This window comes from Saccopteryx bilineata, chromosome 6 (assembly GCF_036850765.1).
Source record: "Saccopteryx bilineata isolate mSacBil1 chromosome 6, mSacBil1_pri_phased_curated, whole genome shotgun sequence".
In the NCBI taxonomy this organism is placed as follows: domain Eukaryota; kingdom Metazoa; phylum Chordata; class Mammalia; order Chiroptera; family Emballonuridae; genus Saccopteryx; species Saccopteryx bilineata.
Window position 1 is genome coordinate 157,789,541 of NC_089495.1, and position 20,372 is coordinate 157,809,912.

At 37.8% G+C, this 20,372-nt stretch overlaps 1 protein-coding gene across 8 annotated transcripts in view; it reads right to left on the bottom strand.

The window, feature by feature from the left end:
- ABCA5 (ATP binding cassette subfamily A member 5) overlaps positions 1–19,896 on the bottom strand; it is an 81,863-nt gene extending 61,967 nt beyond the window's left edge. For 2 of the 8 annotated variants that reach the window (XR_010726315.1, XR_010726314.1), the window contains exons 1-9: positions 19,597–19,896; positions 17,261–17,351; positions 13,114–13,230; positions 11,900–12,104; positions 9,086–9,247; positions 7,413–7,501; positions 5,582–5,811; positions 3,480–3,621; positions 1,935–2,123 (exon numbers count right to left, since the gene is read on the bottom strand). Coding sequence is in view for 6 of the 8 variants with exons in the window: in XM_066238016.1 (XP_066094113.1) it covers positions 1,935–2,123; positions 3,480–3,621; positions 5,582–5,811; positions 7,413–7,501; positions 9,086–9,247; positions 11,900–12,104; positions 13,114–13,215 (1,119 nt within the window). In the remaining 2 variants the exon portion in view is untranslated. Of the gene's footprint in view, positions 1–1,934; positions 2,124–3,479; positions 3,622–5,581; positions 5,812–7,412; positions 7,502–9,085; positions 9,248–11,899; positions 12,105–13,113; positions 13,233–17,260; positions 17,352–18,770; positions 18,792–19,596 lie in introns of those variants that run through there. The other 6 variants (XM_066238018.1, XM_066238014.1, XM_066238016.1 and 3 more) reach the window with 5 other exon arrangements.
- Positions 19,897–20,372: the final 476 nt, after the last annotated feature.

Sequence of the window (20,372 nt, forward strand, 5' to 3'; positions counted from 1 at the left end):
CCAGCACTGCAAAAGTGGGCGGTTTTTATAAAAAGTTTGACGACCCCTGGAAGTCTACCAAATTAGTAATATAAATTTATAAGAAAAACAGTAAGAACTTTATCAAACTATAAGCTTATCACAGCAATCCCTTTCAATCATGTTTTTAATGCTGTACTTCTAAAACTAGTATGCATTCACTCCTGGGCCATTTAATTCTAATATTATTACTATCAAATGAAATAAAAATAACGTTTGATTTTAATACTAACTAATGCAAACAAAAGATTTATGGTCCACATAGAAGGCAAACAAATTAAACACTAAAGGATAAAATGATGGTCAGCATCTTTTTCAATATTGAAAAGGAAGAAGTACCATACTTCATTTACATAGGCCTTGGCTGGTAGGCTCAGTGGTGGAGCATCAGCCTGGCATGTGGATGTCCAAGGTTCAATTCCCAGTCAGGGCACACAGAAGCTAGGAGAAGCACCCATCTGCTTCTCCACCCCTTTCCCTCTCTCTTCCCCTCCTGTAGCTTAGGCTCAGTTGGAGTAAGCTGACCCCAGACACTGAGGATGGCTCCATGCCTTCTACCTCAGGTGCTAAGAAGAGCTTGGTTGCTGAGCAATGGAGCAAAGCCACAGATGGGCAGAGCATCACCCCCTACTGGGCTTGCCAGGAAGATCACAGTCAGGGTGCATGCAAGAGTCTGTCTCTGCCTCCCTTTCTCTCACAAAATTGAAATTAAAAAATTAAAATGTAATTATTAACACAATTATTAAATTACTCATAGTAGATATATGTGATAGAACAGAAAGAAATGTACTAAAGTTTGAGCCTTCATTTAGGTCCTAGACTGTCATTAAGTGATTCAATTTTAATAACATTCTGAATTTCAGTTTCCTTATCTATAAAATAAAGGAGACAGGCTAAGTGACATGAAAAAATCCCTTCCACTCACAACAAAAACATATGAATCTATAATTCTAGCTTCCTATGTGAAAGGGACTCAGTGGATTTCTAAAATGTATAACAGCTCTTAGGATTTAAGTAATTAAAATCTGTTTAACTCAGTATTTCTAATCAATCGATCATTAAGTCTCACAAATCACAATATTCTACCCAGCTAACATAAATAATCTGTTAAACTATTTACCTTTCTTTCCATTACATTAACCAAACTAATGTTACTACATAAAAGTTTCTTATAAGAAGTTTTCCTTACAACTTGATAGCCTCTGTAAAGACTACTAAAAATTAAATCTATAAATCTAAGTATAAAATATTATTTAAGTGACTGATAATCCCATGAATCCTGGAGCAATAAAATCTACCAGTTCTACTTATTTTACTACTACAGTCATGAAAAATCTGTTCTCCTCCACACACAATTTTCTGCAGGCACTCATCTGAGAATATGTTACAACAGGTAGCAATGTAACCATAAAGCAATCTAAATTACCTGATGCTTAAACTTCTAATGACTCCTAACAATCTGAGTTATTACAATAACTAAATTGCTCAGGTACACTAAAGTAGAAAGCAGAGAACTTAACAGATGATATAATGAATGAATTAAAATTGAAGAAAATATAAATAAAACCAATACAAAATGTACTTCAGTATTCAAATATCATTCCCTCCTCATGTTGAAATTTTATTTTAAGATTTTATTTATTCATTTTTTGAGAGGGGAGAGAGAGAAAGAGAGAAGAGCAGGAAGCATCAACTCCCATAGGAGCCATGACCAAGCAAGCCCAGGGTTTTGAATCAGGGACCTCAGAGTTCCAGGTCAAGGCTTTACCCACTGCGCCATCACAGGTAAGGCTCATGTTGAAATTAATTTTTTTTCTTTTTTTGCAAATCAGAGGTAGTATTCACGGTATTATAACATGCTGCATGGAATTGGAAAGAAAAATATTTAGTGAAAGCAACATAAATATATTACCTACCTGTGCAATACCAATCAAAAAAGTACACTGACAGAAGGGACCTAAAAGCCACACTAATGATTTTGGAAAACTTTCCATGAGGACTATCAAGAGGCCAACAAATCCAAAAGCCACAGTAACTAAAAATTCAACTAATCCGACATGTTTTGACTTTTTAAAAAGAGGCGTCAGCATTAAAGCAAAAAATACCTATAAAATATAAATATTAAGGTTAATGCATTGTTCATATACATTGGTATTTAAACAAATACAATGAATTTCTAAATGCTATGGTAGAATATTTTATTTTCATACAAAGTTATATTTAAAGTGTTAAACTGACAAATTTAAAAACTACATTTTATCTATATAATAGGCAAATATGACCACTTCTACTCTATAGAAACCATAAACAGCTAGATATCTCTGCACTTAGCTATGTACATACATGAACAAAACAATCAATCAATAAGCTTTTTAATATAGACCCCATCTTTAAAATTTTATGTATTAATATGAAACAAAACCAGGCAGAAACCAGGCAATTATAAAGAGAAGTATATGAATTATATTTTAATTATTATGTTAAAGAAAAGAGGTAATAATAGTCAAAAATTTAATGACTGGTACAGCATGGGTGCGCATAAAACAGAATTCAAACTGGAACCACTTAAAACAAAGGCTGGTCATTAACAGCCAGCATTCAACCAATATATCAAAGAATATCAACACTTTCAAAGATCTGTATTTATATTATTATCAAAATAATATCAAAGACATGTTTTTATTAATCATCCTGTAATATAAATTAACTTGAAACAGGATTTTCTGAAAACAAAGGAATAAAGAATCCACTACACAAATCTTAATTATTCATATTATAAGAAGATGGTAATAGATAGACTCAGAGGATTTGTGTGTGAAATACATCATATGAAAAAAGTTAAATCTAAACTTTAGACTATTTTGTACTTCTTCTAAAACTATGGAGGTACAATGATGCTATATGTAAGTCATTCATCAATAACATCCTAACAATCTGTCCTTCCTGGAAAGTTGACTATAAATAAACCAAAGTATATATATAAGATTTTGCAGCCCTGGCCAGTTGGCTCAGTAGTAGAATGTCAGCCCAGCATGTGGATGTCCCAAGTTCAATTCCCAGTCAGGGCACACAGGAGAGGAGACCATTTGGCTCTCCACGTCTCCCCTCTTGCTTCTCTCTCTCTCTCTCTTCTCCTCCTGCAGCCATGGCTTGAATGGTTTGAGCAAACTGCCCCTGGCACTGTGGATGGCTCCATGGACCCCACCACAGGCACTAAGAAGAGCTCAGTTGCTGAGCAATGGAGGAATGCCTCAGATGGGCAGAGCATCACCCCCTAGTGGTCATGCGGGGTGGATGCCAGGTGGATCCCGGGTGGATCCTGGATGGGGTGCATACAGGAGTCTGTCTCTCTACCTCCCTTCCTCTCACTGAATAAAAAAATTAAAAAAAAAAAAAGATTTTGCTATATTAGTCAAATATTTTGGCAGTTCTTTATTCCCACTGCAAGTTGAAATACTTACAGATGATAACCCATACAGGAAAAAAAGTAGAAATATCACAAGGCAGCTGCTTTGCGGGAATAACGAGGAAGCTGTAGCAATGATTGCCATAAGAGTGGACATAAGAAAAATCAAACTGGTATAAAGAAGAACCCAGGAGAGCCTAAAATGAGAATACAAATACATTTATGGTTAAAAGCATAGGTCGTAACAGTTAAAAACAAGTATCTTTAAACAAAATTTCATCTTTATGCCAACCATTTTATTCTTAATCAATTTACCTATTTCGGTGAATGTTCATGTATTGAAAATTAATGCTCTTACAAGTAATTAAAAATATAGTACTGGTTAAATTATACTCTAATGTAGATATAAAATGGTAATTAACTTTGCAAGAGTCAAAAAACAAATAAATAGCAATTCATGATTAAATTAAATCTAGAATTTCAAAAGTTCAAAATATAAAACCTGATTTTCTTAAAATACAAGTTTAATGACTAACAATTTTCTTCATGGCATGTGCTATAATAAAACCTCTGATAACTTATAGTAATTTAAACAATAAAGACTACCTCACTAATCAACAACATAATTACTACATATTGACATATGTCCAATCAAGAAGATCAACAATAGGCCCTGGCCGGTTGGCTCAGTGGTAGAGCGTCGGCCTGGCGTGCAGAAGTCCCGGGTTCGATTCCCGGCCAGGGTACACAGGAGAGGCGCCCATCTGCCTCTCCACCCCTCCCCCTCTCCTTCCTCTCTGTCTCTCTCTTCCCCTCCCACAGCAAGGCTCCATTGGAGCAAAGATGGCCTGGGCACTGGGGATGGCTCCTTGGCCTCTGCCCCAGGCGCTAGAGTGACTCTGGTCGCGACAGAGCGACAACCCGGAGGGGCAGAACATCAACCCCTGGTGGGCATGCCAGGTGGATCCTGGTCAGGCGCATGCGGGAGTCTGTCTCTCCCCGTTTCCAGCTTCAGAAAAATACCAAAAAAAAATACAAAAAAAAAAAAATCAACAATAGAGTCACAACAATAGAGTCACTCTATTTGTTCAAAATTTCCCTCAAATCAGAGCTCAGTGGAATTTCTACAGTATTAAGTGTCATTTTAGTCTTTATTTTTCAAGTTAGTAGATCATGGTTTAATGTATGCTACCATAAAAGCACTGAAAAAGGGCTAAGATTTCTAATTTACTGAAATCGAATCCATCAGTTTACAAAGGTGAATCATGAAAGATTGATTTGCCTAAATTATTCCAGCTACTGTTTTTTCACAAAGTAATTTAATAACCCAGTGCTTCTTAAATACTGATCACTACTAAAATGAAACGAGGATAAAAACAAAGAAAATATGTTGTATGTAATGACAGCATTAGGTAAAGTAATAATTAATTATTATATCGCGCTAAATGAGACAAAATTTTGTAAAATGGACTGTAAGACCAATTTACATGCTTATTAACTAATTTTTCTCCCAAAATGAGGTCAAAATAAATTTTCTTATAACATAGTGTGAAAATTACAGAAAACACATCTACAATTACTAATAAAAATGCAGGCCTTTATAAAATTATCACTGCATAACAATGCTCACTTGTGAAACATTTGGTTCTCCATAAATTATTTATATATCATATTTTCATATTAATTTACATGAATAATCTTTTTATTTTTCCAGGAAAAATGCCTATAAACTATATACACAAACTTCAATCATTTTAACTAAATTTTTCATATTTCATAACATGTATATGCTGTGATATTGGAGAAGCACTATGCCAGGTGATTAATTTCTACATTTCCAAAACCTCACATATGCTATGAATTAAAAAATACACTGAAATACATGGAGCACATGCCATCAATTCAAACAAAATGTGAAAGAAAATTTAAACTTCTAATACCAATGTGCTTTGCAAATCCTACTTTCCTTATGTTAAAACAAGCCAATCAATTACTGAAGCTTGTTGAGTAGTCTCAAATTTCAAGACAAAGACAATCACTGTAAGAAAATAGTATCAGTAGGACCTCTCTTACCAAGTCAAAACAAAATAAGAATTCTGAAGATTTGTGTATTTAATATAATTATTAATCATACTGAATAAACTTTGAATAACATACCAAAAGGCAGTATCATGAAGTCCCATTATCTTTAAAAACTCTTTTAACTTTTTCTCTTTTTCTGCCACAATATGAATTGCCAAAAAGTATCCAAAGGGTGAAAATGCTATTACTAAGTATATTAAAATTACTCCTCGGGGAAAGATATCTATTTCTACAACCGCAGTTTCTCCCATAATAACAGCTTTAGTTGACTCCAGCTCCTTCCATACAGAAACATTGGTCTTCAACTATAATTGGAAAATATAAATACATTTGATTAATATAGTTCTGACAGTAGCCCCTAAGAAATGTGACACATATACACAAAATTTATATAACCTACTACAAATACTTTTCAAGAAGCTACACATCTGGAATAATGTGATTGACCCCAATACCATGATAGAGTAGAATATTGCTCTTATTCATTGTGGAAGCAGACTATAAAGTTTAAAGTCTAAGTTGGGAAGTATACAGACTTTGATAAAATAATTTGTCAAAAAATAATAAAATTTCACAATTATAATCTTAAGCAGACAATTATATATGTATATTAACAAAGATATGCATTTATAAAATTGAGGAATTAAAGAATGATTATTAGTATGATGAAACTCTCATTAAAATTATTTTAAATAATATTTTTTAAAAGTAAAAGGTATGTCCTTCAATTGTTTTATAAGATATATATATTTATATACAGCACGTATAGATAATCAAACTATGCCTTATGACACTTCTATCTAACATTCAACTGAATGTGTAAAATGAGATCAGCTTGGGCTATTCATCTTGGGTGGTCTGGGTTGTAGATGTCTAAGGTCTGTTGCCAAAACACAAATAAGTACTAAAACACCATCAAGGTGATATATCGGATATTTCACTGTTTTTATCTTAAACTTCTGTATTACTGAATTTGTATAATATCTATTACATGTCTGTTAATACATGTACCATGTGTGACAGCTTACAAGACAATTCTACATATGTCACTTCATTTGGTTTTATAACCCTGTCGAGTAAAGCACTATTGTAGTCATTTTACAACATATATAGCAGTCTAACAACTTAACAGAGATAGGTCTTCTGTTCAAGGCCTTCTGTTCATTTTTAGAAAAATGTGAAACACTAAGCATGGTTTAAAATATAATTGTAACATGTATATGCAATCTTAGTGGCAGGATAGTATTAAAACAGACTTGAGAGTCAAAAAGCTGAAGTTTGAACTAGTTTTGCCATTAACTAACTGAGTTTTTGAAAATCAATCTCCCTGTGCTTCAGTTTCATATGTAAAATGGATGTAACAGCACCAATCTCATAGAGTTGGTAAAGATTAAATATTAGTACACAACTTAGAATGTTTGGCAAATAAGTGATGTTAATTTAAAAAGTAAAATCTACTATAATTAGGATAAAGATACTCACTTTCATTAAGTTATTTTTATTCAAGGGGAAGTCTGCAAATAGAGACATTTCATAAATATACTTACTGCTCACAAAAATTAAGGAATATTTCAAACTGAATGAAAAGCAATGAAATATCCCCTAATTTTCGTGAGCAGATTATTATGGTCGGCCCAGATAAAATAATACAGATATATATTTAGAATGTTGAATCATATCTTTAAAACCATCCAATAAATGTGGGTTTCAAAATATTGAAACAAACAAAAAAAATATTGAAACAGAAAATATGACTTCTTCCTTATCCTTTTTTTTTTAAAGAAGTTGTAATAAGTAATGTATTTTGTACATTTGACAGCAGTCAAACCAAATACTATTGTAAAGACTTAGGACATAATTGTTAAAATACAGTTTGGCTTTATTTTTCTTCCTTTATCATATTTACCTGAATAATGGCAGCATCTATGGATGCCTGTAAAGCTGTGAACCCTGAGGACCAGTACTGAGCAGCCTCACATGATTTTGAACAGCCAGCTATGGGGATAAAATGTGAGATACAAAATTCTGCGTTTGTAAAAAAAGACTTGCAAATGTCTTCTTTGAAAGATAACATATGGAGGTCTACCAAAGTAGTATGATAACTCAGTCTCTACAGGACCAAAGAAAATAAGCAATTACCCTTCAAAGACAGTACCTATCACATTCCTAACTGTTTACTTGAAATTTCTGAAATAAATAAGTTACATGTAGTAGGATACTGAATAGTAAATGACTACAAATGGAAAGAAATTCATTGTAAACAGTCATCTAAAATAAGTCACTTTTCTGTTTTAAGGTAAGTTATTCTACAGTGACTTATCAGCTTCAAAGTACAGTCCAGTGTAAGACAATAGAAAAAAAAATTATTTAAGGGCTTTTTGGAATCAAGTCACAAATTCACTACTTAGCATAGTGACTTCAAAACTGCTCTACAGCCTGACCAGGTGGTGGCACAGTGGATAGAGCGTCGGACTGGGATGCGGAAGGACCCAGGTTCAAGACCCCGAGGTCGCCAGCTTGAGTGTGGGCTCATCTGGCTTGAGCAAAAAGCTCACCAGCTTGGACCCAAGGTCGCTGGCTCCAGCAAGGGGTTACTCGGTCTGCTGAAGGCCCACGGTCAGGGCACATATGAGAAAGCAATCAATGAACAACTAAGAAGTCGCAACGCGCAATGAAAAACTAATGATTGATGCTTTTCATCTCTCTCAGTTCCTGTCTGTCTGTCCCTGTCTATCTCTGCCTCTGTAAAAAACAAAAAAACTAAAAAAAAAAACAAAAAGAAACAACTGCTCTACAAACGAACGTGTGTAGTTAATGTCTCTTCACAGGTTTAAGCAATGAAGGCTGTTTTCCATGTTTCAAACATAAAATATAAAACGGTGATGGAAAGCCTTGAGATTTTTAAAAATACATAATATGCCATTTGTGAAAACTACCATATTCTCCATGTATAAGATGCACCTTTTCTCAAAATATTTGGGGTCTAAAAACTAGGTGTGTCTTATAGAGTGGTTGTAGATCTTTTTACTTGCATTTCCCACTTTTCTTGCACTTGTTTTTGCACTCATTGCTGAAGACAGTGATTCGTCATCAGACACAGATGAGGACAAGCTGATGGATGGGAGTTTTGACAGTGATAAGTTGTATGAATTTTATGGGGAATAAAACTTGAGTTCAATAACTTCATGTAATACATTTTTTTTCAAATTTCAGGCCCCAAAATTAAGATGTGTCTTATACATGGGAACGTCTTATAGATAGAGAAATACAGTACATGAAAAAAAATAGATTTAGGAAGTCATTAATTCAAGACACATTTTTGTTTTGTTATTGTAATTGATATGAAAATGTATTAAAATAAAAAATAATATATATTTTATATATGTAGATATAGGTATAGATAGGTAGTTATTTGAGTATACGTATATATTTTTATGCTATACTTGACAGTTTTCTTATTTGAACAATTAAGTATAATGAAAAATGCCAATGTTGGACCGTACTAAATTTTTGTATATGAACTAAAAGCAGCAAAAACATGCATTTAACTGATTTCAATTATTTTTTAGGGCTATTTACCTCTTGAATCCATATAAATAGAAGATACTGGAATCATATCAGGAAAAAAACGGAGTTCGTAGGACATGAGGTCTTTGAAAAACACACCTACAAAGTTGTTGGTCTTGAAAAGACTAGATGCTAGCAATTCTTTTTCATTTGTATATTCTTCGGTAATTATGACTATAAAATATTACAACAATATAGTTAACTCACAAATTAAAATAGTTTACCTAATACAATAGACCAAATTTACCACTGTATTTGATGAATGGCAATATTTTATAAGTACTTTTGTTTTATGCTCTAGCTTCCTAGAAAATAACAAGAACCCTTCTAAAAAAGATACTAAAAAAAAAATCAAATAGTAAAATTTTACACATGCTATTTCATTTAATTACATAAATTATGTCAGTATAATACTTAAGTTACTAGAATAAGAGTATACACTTTGTATGTATTACGTGGAATTTACTTATCTATCTCCAAGTAAAACTACAAATAACTCCTTGATAAATAAGTTGTATCTTATTTTCAAATATTTCTTCTCTTGCCTGACCAGGCAGTGGCAAGAGATAGAGCATCAGATGGGGTGCAGAGGCCACAGGTTCGAAACATCAAAGTGTCTAGCTTGAATGTGGGCTAAAGAGCTTGAGCGCAGGCTAATGAGCTTGAGCACAGGGTCACTGGCTTGAGTGTGGGATTACAGACATGACCCATGGTCGCTAGCTTAAGCCCAAGGTTGCTGGCTTGAAGCTCAAGGTCATTGGCTTGAACAAGGGGTCACTCGCTCCACTGTAGCCCTTCCCGCCTCGTCAAGGCACATGAGAAAGAAATCAATGAAATAAGATGCTGCAACAAAGAACTGATGCTTCTCATCTCTCTTCCTTCCTGTCTGTCCCACTCTCTGACTGTCTCTGTAAAAATATATATATATTATATATATATTTCTTCTCTTGTCCAACCTGGAGTGGCACAGTGGATAAAGCGCCAACCTGGAATTCTGAGGTTGCTAGTTCAAAACCCCGGGGCTTGCCCAGTAAAGGCACATACAAGAAGCTACTACTATGTGTTGATGTTTCCTGCTTCTCCTCTCCCCATTTCTCTCTTAAAAAAAAAAATTCTTCTTGAGAAAATACCACAGTCATCATTCAGCTGCTTTCACATCAGGAAAATCCTAATTTTTTAATATTTTCTTGAGGTTTTATATATTTACAAGCAACTGTATATAGTTTTCAGTCCAGAAGCTTTAGCACATGTGGTGAAATGGTAAGAAAATATGATTAGTATTTAACTCTATTACTTATTAGCTGTGAAAGCACAGATAAACAGTTCTCCAAACTTTAGTCTCCTCATCAACAGTAACTACCTGATTATACTGCATTGTTAAGATCAAATGTAGTCACAAATATGAAAATGCCTTGTAAATTATAAAATATTACTTAAATGTTAATCATCATGATTTTCCAGACCTTTAAGGTGGATGTGCAACTACAGGATTGACGTGAAAAAGGATGTCAGTTCAACTTCCTGTCAGTCACGTTACCATATATGTAAGTATATATATCCCACTTTCACATAATTCTTTTAAGAAGATAGAACTTTCAAAAATCTGTATATGTTTCTATTATTTTGACATCTAAGTTAATATACATTGACTTGAATTTCTTTGGCATATAAGTTTTTCCCCTACTTAAGACTTACCAGTGAATTTTGTTCTCAACATTTCTGATCAATTTTTTGAGCTGGCATGCTAAATTCTTATGGTTATCCATGCTACTTGTCCTTACCATGATAAATCAACAAACCAGTTATATACCAATAGGATATGTATTTGATAAAAATATTAAATAGCAATAAGCCAAAAAGAAACCAATGAGAGAAAAGTTGACTCCTGATTGTATCAACATCTTCTATTCAATGATACACCATATAAAAATGTGGTAACACTAGAAGTTAATTATAACTATCCTACATAAGACATGTGAATTGGTTATTATTTACAATTCAGCATGTCACTGAATCAATCCTCACAGTATGAACACTTCTATCACTTTCTGCAGCTTCGGCCTTAAGCTCTCTCACAGCTACTTCAGACTCATTAGTACCTCACTGCTTGCTCAGCTCTCTAGTCCATTTCCATGTGACAAGTACAAACTGAGAAACAAGGCTTCGGTACTTCGCCACAAAGTCTCCAAGCTAAGTACTTCTTCAGTTCACACTATACACCTCCAGAAATGAGAAGAGCAATCTGAAAAGAATACTGCTTTATAATCATGATCCTATATTTACAGCTTAATTATTACATGAGACAGAATCAAAATGAAATTTCCCTTCAAATTTCTTACTCTGTAGAAATATACTTATTTAATAAATGGCCTAAGAATTAAATATAAACAATTAAAACATAAAAAATGTTTCCTATTACCAAGAATATAAATAAAAATTTCACCAAAAAAAAATAAAGGAAAAGAATCAAATTATTTTAATCATTTGATATAGTTATATAACTATGCTTTGGTGAAGGGGCATGTCTCTAAGTGTTAAGACTGTATTTACTAGACCATGGCCAGTTAGCCCAGTTAGTATTGTCCCAAAACACCAAGGTTACAGGTTCAACACCTGGTCAGGGCACATATGGGAAGCAAACAAACAACACACAACTAAGTAGAATAACAAATGAATGCTTCTCTCTCTCTCTTTCCCTTCCTCTTCTGTACCTCTAAAATCAACCAAATTTAAAAAAAAACCACATTAGTTATGCAATAAAGCAAGCAGAAAAATGCTGAAGAGGTTTTCTGTAACAGATAGAATACATATATAAGCTCATAATACCATCAGAAAGGTGATCAGTAGAAACCTTTTGCATGATGTTTCTTGTAATATTAGTTGCTGGAGTATATCCAAGAATTAGATTAGAGAGAATAGATTTGTCCATAGATTTAAGTTCCATATCAGGCACTTCTTCATATTTCTTATTTGGATGCATCATGCTAATTAATATTAACCAAAATAAAAAAAATAGTGGAAAAAGAATTTCCTATAATAAAGGAAACAAAATGATTATGAAGTATAATAAGTTCATCAAGATTTCTATGCAAATAATATAATTACTACTACTAAAAAACATGAGAAATTTGGTTCTTCAGTGCAAAAAGTAAAAGCAATTTTATCCTAAAAGAAATCTTGTATTGAGCATTGTATTGAGCACCTCACCTAACCCAACAAGCATATTAATTTTCCTTGACATTAAGTTTTACTGTAATATTTTAAAATTCAAGTCTCATAATAAATTAAAAGAGAAATGTATTTAAACACCTTAGATTACTAATATATTTACTCATATATAACTTTATTTAAATAACTTACCAAATATCCCTAGTAGGGATCACCATAAAAATGTTTTTAATTCTAAAATAAAACTCATGTTTTAATTATACCTAAATTTCTATTTCTAAAACTACACTCAGTTAAATTCAATAGTCCACTTTAATAGGGATGAACTAGCTATATATTATTTCATCTTTTTTATTTAATTGTTCTGCTCGTTTCATAAGAAGATAAACATATTTTCATCCTTTAAAATTATTATTAACTGGTTAGCCAGAGTTCTTTCTTTTGCCTTTTAAAGTAATGTATGCTTTAAAACATTACTTTAAACAAATATATGACATCGTTATGGTAATGTTAGGCAATTCAATCCGGAGTCCAAAAGATGGGAGGTTACGGGGAATCAACTGTGAAATAATGTTCCACAAAGTTGTCTGTTCGATTTATTTTTCATGCCATGAAAGTTAGAAAATGCATGGCTTAAATTTCAAAATCAAGCACTGAAATCAGAAATTAATTAAATTTAGGAGTCATTAGAATTTTTAACATTTATAAAATAGATAATTTAGGTACTTTATTGTGGCTATTTTATTTCACAAGCAAATTAAAGAAACCTAAAAATGTAACATTAATAAAAATGTATCCAGCAAAATAAACACCTCTTAAAGATGGAACACAGAATAAACCGCAACAAGGCATAAGAAAAATATTTAACTTACCTGAACACTACTTTTTTTAGTCCTGCATTTAATTAGGTAATTCTTTAGTAGGAGTGTTCTGGTCTGTCTCCAGACTCCCACCTCCCTAATTGCAGTAGCCATGTTTTCAGGATCAGTCTGTTAAGAGTGGGGGAGGGGAGTTTAAAAACAAAATAAAAACTGAAACCACACAGTTAAGAACATGCCATTTTTAATGGCAAAACAGACAGATGTCTCTGTCTCATGCTAAGTGGATTTAGGCATACTCCAAGCTGTCTCTCCTACCTGGAGGGCATGCATGGAATGCAATTTAAAGACCCTGGAAAGCAAACAGTGGCATATGAAACAAGAGGGAACTAGAATTATAACTGCCACATGACCAAAGTGAGCTTACCACTTCTTCTCTGGCATGTACTGGAAGTAGGCACCAGGACATCAACCTTTATTTCTTTTCTACTTTTTCTTGTGTCCCTGTCTCCAAATAATCCTACAATAGTAGTGTCAAACTGCAATAACTAAAGTTTAATACAGCCAATGCCTGACCTGTGGTGGCACAGTGGATAAAGTGTCAACCTGGAAAACTGAGGTCCCTGGGTCGAAACCCTGGGCTTGCCTGGTCAAGGCACATATGGGAGTTGATGCTTCCTGTTCCTCCCCCCTTCTCTCTCTCTCTCTCTCTCCAAAAATGAATAAATAAAATCTAATTTTAAAAAGTTTAATACAGCCAAAACGCTGAGGCAGGGAAACCTTTCTCTCCACTAAGTGGAGCTATGGTTCCAAAAGAGTGGAGCCAAACCCCACTGCTTTCCTCTCTACTTCCCGCTACCAGGCCCTGGGTGCAGTGGATGTGGCTGCAGAAGTGTGTAACCCAATGATGCAAAAAAATTAGCTGGAGGATGGAAAAGAGGATAGTAGCAGGGAGAGCAAATAAAAAAGAGCTCAGGAAAGAAATACAGTCAAGTTATTTATTAACTCCTGGCCTAACCCCCAAAGTGGGCATACATGGATCTAATTCTATTCTGGGTACCACAGACTTGAAGAACTGAAGAGATGTCGTCAGACCACTGCCCAGATACAGACCTGACAACTATGTGTCCTGTGGCACACACAGGTCAGATCCAGACTGCATTGCAAAGGCTTTTGAAAACAACTGAAATTAGAACCACAGCTTAAAGAGTGTGAGTAGAAACCTGCAACCTGAACCTAACCAGCTTGATAGCAGGCTAAAAGAAAATATCAACACTCTCCATAGGGTTAAAACAAAACTCCAAGTCTCATACAATCCAAAATTACTTAGCAAATTAAGCATGTGGAAAATATCAACTCTTTTAAGAAGTGGGAATCAACAGAAGCCAAATGCCAAGATTTTGGAATTATTTGACAAAAACTTTAAAGCAGCTATTTAGAAAGTGTTCCAGTGCTCTGGCCAGACAGCTCAGTCGGTGGGAGTATCATCCTGATTCACCAACTTTGTGGGTTTGATCTGCAATTGGGGCACATGAAGAGTCAACCCATGTATACATAAATAAGTGGAGCAGCAGGCTGATGTTTCTCTCCCTCTCTCTCCCCCATTCCTCTCTCTCTCAAATCAATAAATACATTTACTTTTCTTTAAAGTGCTCTAGCAAGTGGGGGTGTTCAAAAGAATAAAAGGAAAAGGCAAGAAAGGATGCCTGGCCTGCCCCACATATGCAGACAATATCCAGGAGTCTGCTCACTAGTGAACTCAAGCACACAGTAGAGTTGAAAATGGTGGAGAGGACCATACAACATTAAAGAGCAGCTTTTTGAGTAGCCAACCTATATTAGACCTTCTCTTTTGCAACGCATGTTAGATGATTCTTGAAAGTACAAATTGACAGTTGAAATACAATACAACTTCCAATGGCATAATTTAACCTATCATAATTTTTGGAAAACTTATAATACTTGAGATAACTCAGACTCAAAAGTTTACCTTTAAACTCTTTAACAAACCCAATTCTGAACCACTGAAGAGCAATGACAAAGACACAGAAATAAGGGTACAAAATTTTTTTTAAATTGAAGTTACTTTCCACTGCTTCACAGCATACCTGGGAATTCATTAAGTTTACTATACAGCTTAAAATAATAATTAGGGCCTGACCTGTGGTGGCGCAGTGGATAAAGCGTCAACCTAGAAACACTGAGGTTGCCGGTTCAAAACCCTGGGCTTGCCTGGTCAAGGCACATATGGGAGTTGATGCTTCCTGCTCCTCCCCCTTCTCTCTCTCTCTCTCTCTCTCTCTCTCAATCTCTCTCTCTCTCTATCTCCCCCCTCCTCTCTAAAATGAATAAATAAATAAAAATTTAAAAAAAATAATAATAATAATTAGGTAAGTTTTAAACACCTAACATAATTAAAGCTATTAAATCAAATATTTAACATTCCTAGATGAATATTTTCCTAGATAAAATAGTTCATACTAAATTTAATAAATGCAAGAAAACTGAAAGCCCACTAAAGCCCACCATTCTTTTCTAATGTATTAATAATTGACTTAAAGATTAGAAGTTACATAATCTGAAATTCACTATCAAAATTTCATTTATTTATTAAAGAAATATTATTACATTAACATGCTATGAAACATATTTCAGCTTCCTCAAAACAATACAAAATGTATAAGACCTTTAGAAATAATTGTTAGAAAAAATCCTCTGTAATGTATTAATTTTTACTTCTCAGAATGTTTTATTTCTGAGAAACATGAATTCAGATTATATCCTATAAAATATAGAAACTGAATCATCCTGATGTTCACAACAACCTGGTAAAATCACCTTAGCAAGTTTTAAAGATTCTCAGAAAAGCTCTCAGCTGAAAATGTTCCCTATCTCCAACAGATGACTATCAGAGATTACTTCTTCTGGCCCACCCAAGCAAAGCTCAGGACCACTCCTTCGGTCCACACCTATATCCAGTAAATGAACTGTAATTGTAGTCACCAAACCCTATCATTATTTATTTGTTTACATGTTTTAATCTTGAATTTGACTATGAGATCCTTGACAAAAAAGACTGCTATACTTATCTTTGCTTTGCTATCCCAATGGTAGTAATACAACCAGTATCACCTTCCTACAAATTATTTTATTGAGGCCTGCTGAGAGTGCCTATAATTCAACGCTCTGCAAATCACAGAGGAGGAGGTGGTGGCTACATTCAGACTGTTCTGTACAGCCAAGTTAAGAGTGTTTTTTCACATTTTTTAATAACTGAGGGGAGAGGAATCAATAAATATTTTGTGACATGTTAACGTTAGGTCCGCCTAAGGAGGGATGCACAGCCCGATGAGTTTTATATGCATCAGAAGTTTATTTCCGCATCTGTAAAACAGATGAGCTGAGACCCTAGTGGTGCCAGTGGAGAGCTGAAGGAAGCGGGTGTCTGATACAGGGGTTGCTGCAGGCATTTGCTCGCATGGGGTTGGGTGCACCTGGACATGCTCAGATTAGCATATTTCAGTTTGTTGCCTTGATCATAGACTGTCTCCCTTTCCCAACCCTCATGTCCCTCCAGATGGCTTTGTCCCAAGGATGTTTCCTAGAACGTTGCCAGGGTTGAGGGGTAGCTGCTTACAGGGAGGGGGAGGTCGGGTGAGGGAGATCCTTAAATAAAGAAGGTTGCCCTAGTAGGAAGTTGGGTGAGGATAATTTGAATTTAAAGGGGCACTGGATTTAAAGGAGCCCTGAACCCAACCTAACAGTTAAAATGATATGAAATTCAAATTTCACATCTATAAATAAAATGTTATTGGAATGCAGCCATGCTCACTCATTTCTGTATTGTCTATGGCTGTTTCTGTGCTACAACAGCAGAGCTAAGTAACTGAAACAGGGACCAGATGGTGAAAAACCTAAAATATTTACTATCTGGCTCTTTACAGAAAAAGTCTACTGACCCCTGTTATAGATTAAAGGAATAAGAAAGAATAAAAGTGGCACATTCATTTAACATTTACTGAGATATTTACGCACTAAGCATAATGACAAAAATAAGTTAAACACTGTTAGTACTGACTTTACAGATAGACAAAATTTCATGTGATAAGTGCAACTGGGGGAAAGAGCTTGTAAAAGACTGGAATGGAAATTCCAGGCAGAGAAAAAAGAATGGAAAAGCTAGACTCCCAAAAGGGCTTACCTTGCATAAAGAATAAGTATACCTGCAATATGTCAGAGGCACCAGCAACGTGAATTAGGACAAAGGGTGCAGGTATCTGCTCCAGACAACACTGTGAAGACAGGCAACAGAAATGGGTTGTGAAGTACCTAGTATTGTGCAAAATCAAATTAGACACTCTATCTTGTGCACCCATATTTCCTCTACTGGGCTTTTCATACCTACGTGTGATTGTTCAATTGCTTGGCAATTGTGTATTTCACTAGTGCGCTCGCTCTCCCAAATCCCTAGCCCTCCCAAGGGTCCACCTGCAGCATCACCCTGGGATTATGATCTGATTCCTTCACTGAGAAAACTGAAACTATCAGAAATTTCCAGAATGTCCCATTCTCCCTTTTACCCACCTACCTGTATATATGTAGGTACACAGCTGTGCCGAATGTCATGTTATATTTCAACAACGTGCTATTTCAGTTCTAAACTGAAGACTGTGTTCACTAGAACGCTGAGCCATAAAAGCTTAAATGGAATCTGGTACTAATGGGGTAAAAGTAGGGTTACAGTTGTGAGTACACAAAAGTTTATTCTTGTATTATTTAATTGTTCTATTATTTTACGAACAACTGTAAAACCTAATTCTGCCCCACCCTGTACTTTTAACATTAATTTTCAGGAAGAGATTAAGAACATACTTGGCAGATGACTTTAAAAGAAAGCCTGCCCACATGGCTTCTCAACCAATAAAAGCAACATAAATCAAGCCTTGTAACTTAACTGGGAAGAGTAAGTGCTCTCTTCTCCACTATTTCAAAACTTACTGAAGGTCGTGTAATGACACAACAAAACAGTAATTTACCCATATGATTTAACCTAAATTTTACCGCAGTCCTCCTTGTTGAATGGGAACGGAACAAATCAACGCTCCCTGAGAAGTGATCCAACACCTCTTCTTAAATGGACCCTCAAAGCTTGCGCTTCAATCTATGTAAATCCCATCAATTCACACACCAGTGAAGAGGACCATTTAGTAAAACGTTACAAAACGCTTTCCATGAGACCATCTCAAACACCAGGGCTGTCTTCATCTCGGCGCACAGTTTAGCGTCTATCATGAGACGCCCTCAAACAATGTGGAAATGAACAGCTGTTTGTTTTTCCTCGGACGTACGAGGTCCCTATAGGAAACCCCGCGCTCAGGCAAACACGATTAAAACAGCCCCTCCTCAAGGAGGAGCGCCTTGTTGGTGACATTGGAACCCCAGGACCCCCATTGGAACCCCTAGCCTGACGCCGTGCTCCCGTACGGAGTCCCCTCCTAAGCATCCGGCACAGCGCTCCCCGGGCGCACAAGCAGTACCGAGAACCAGCTGCGAAGCGTGGCGTCCGCGGGGGACAAGCTCAGCCTGGCTCTCCCTTGCAGCTGTCCGCGCCCTTCCCGAGCGCCTTACCGCCCTCCTCCGCGGCCGCACCCGGGGAGCAACACCCCACCTCCCGGGGCGGCTGTCGCCATAAATGGATATGAACAACGAACCTGGCTCCCAGCTGCGAGAGCAGCATCGCCCCTCCTCCCCTTCAGTCCCCTCGGAACAGCCGGGAAGGAGAGCAAACGGGACCACCTTCCTTCTTTAAGGCTTCACGTATTTAAGATGGACACCGGCCCCCGCCGGACGGCTCGGCAGGCCAGAGCATCCTCCCGAAGCGCGGAGGTTGCCGGTTCGATCCCGGTCACGGTGCATACGGGAACGGATCAACGTCCCTTTCTTCCCTCTCTCTCCCGCCCTCTCTTTCTTTCTAAAATCAATACAATAAGTTTTTTAAAAAAATAAAATGTACACTTAAGCGGCAGGGGCCGGGACGGACCGTCCTCGGGCTGCTATCGCCTCGTACCGAGCCCCATGCTTTCCTGTAGGCGTGAAATGTTTGCACGCCTAGAGTTTTCCTTTATAAGAATCGGAGTATTTCGCCCTAAATCCTGTCCTGGGACGCGCGCACTCCCCCCCCACCCCCCAGCAGGCACGGCCCCGAGAGGCACGCGCCCCTAGGAAGGCGAGCAGACTCCCGAAGGGGCAGCCGCGCGCAGGCAAACGGACCTCCCCGCATCGCCCGCCCCCCACGACGCCCCGGGGGGACACCACCGCGTCCGCTGAGACGCGGCCTCGCGGTCGCCACGGCTGCTCGCGGGTCCCGGGGCCGCTCAGCGCGCGGCCTCCGCCCGATGCTCGCAGCCTGCACGCCTCCACCAGTCGAGCTGGCCCTCCCGCCGCTGCCTGCGGCCGCTGGGCTTGACCCCTCCATCACCCATGGACGGTGTCCCCCGGCTGAGCCTCGCACATCGCGGCCCTGGACGCCGTCCTCACCTCGAGCCGGGGCCGGGGCCGCAGCGTAGTCACGCCCGGGACGCTCTAGGTCTGTAGAGACCGCTCGGGTGGCAGAGCTACGAGAAGTCAGTGAGAGCGCGGCCCTGCACGCGCGTCCCCGCCGCGGGCCCCAGCGCGCCCCAGAGCCGCAGCAATGGCAGCGCTCCCGAGACAGAGGTGCCCGGCGCCGGAAGCCGGGCCCCGCCCCCGCCGAATGCACCTGTGGGCGGGGCTCCCACGGACGGGGCCGCGGACGCGCGCGCTCCCGCAGCTCCGCCGCGAGCACCCCACGGCACTCCAGCGGCCGGGCTCCGACGGGGCGGGGCGCGCTGTGACCCGGAGCCCGCATGCGCGCGCCGAGCTCTGGCGTCCTGGTGGCCCTGCGTCCTGTAACTCTGCTGCGGGGACGTCCCCGCGCTCCCCCGGGAGGCACAGGCACAAACCACAAGCTTGAATTCAGGAGCTCGGGCGTGAGTTTGATCCCGTGCGATGTTGCCCTGCGGCCCTCCCCGCAGCTGCTTCTCCGGGTCACCGCTCGTTTTCAGAATCCGTTCTTTTCTGTTTCCCGGCATTTGAACGGTTCTCGCCGGGACTGCATTCAGGTTCACGCCACAGCCCCTTCCGCAGTGTCTGGGGTGTAGTGACCTCGTTTTCCTGACTGCGGCCTCGGTGCACCATCAACAACCACCTGGGACATCTGGACGTTGAGGATGCTTTACGTTCCCCTGAGAGTCTGGGAAAGTGGCAGATTCTGAATTTCATAAACGACCTGAAGT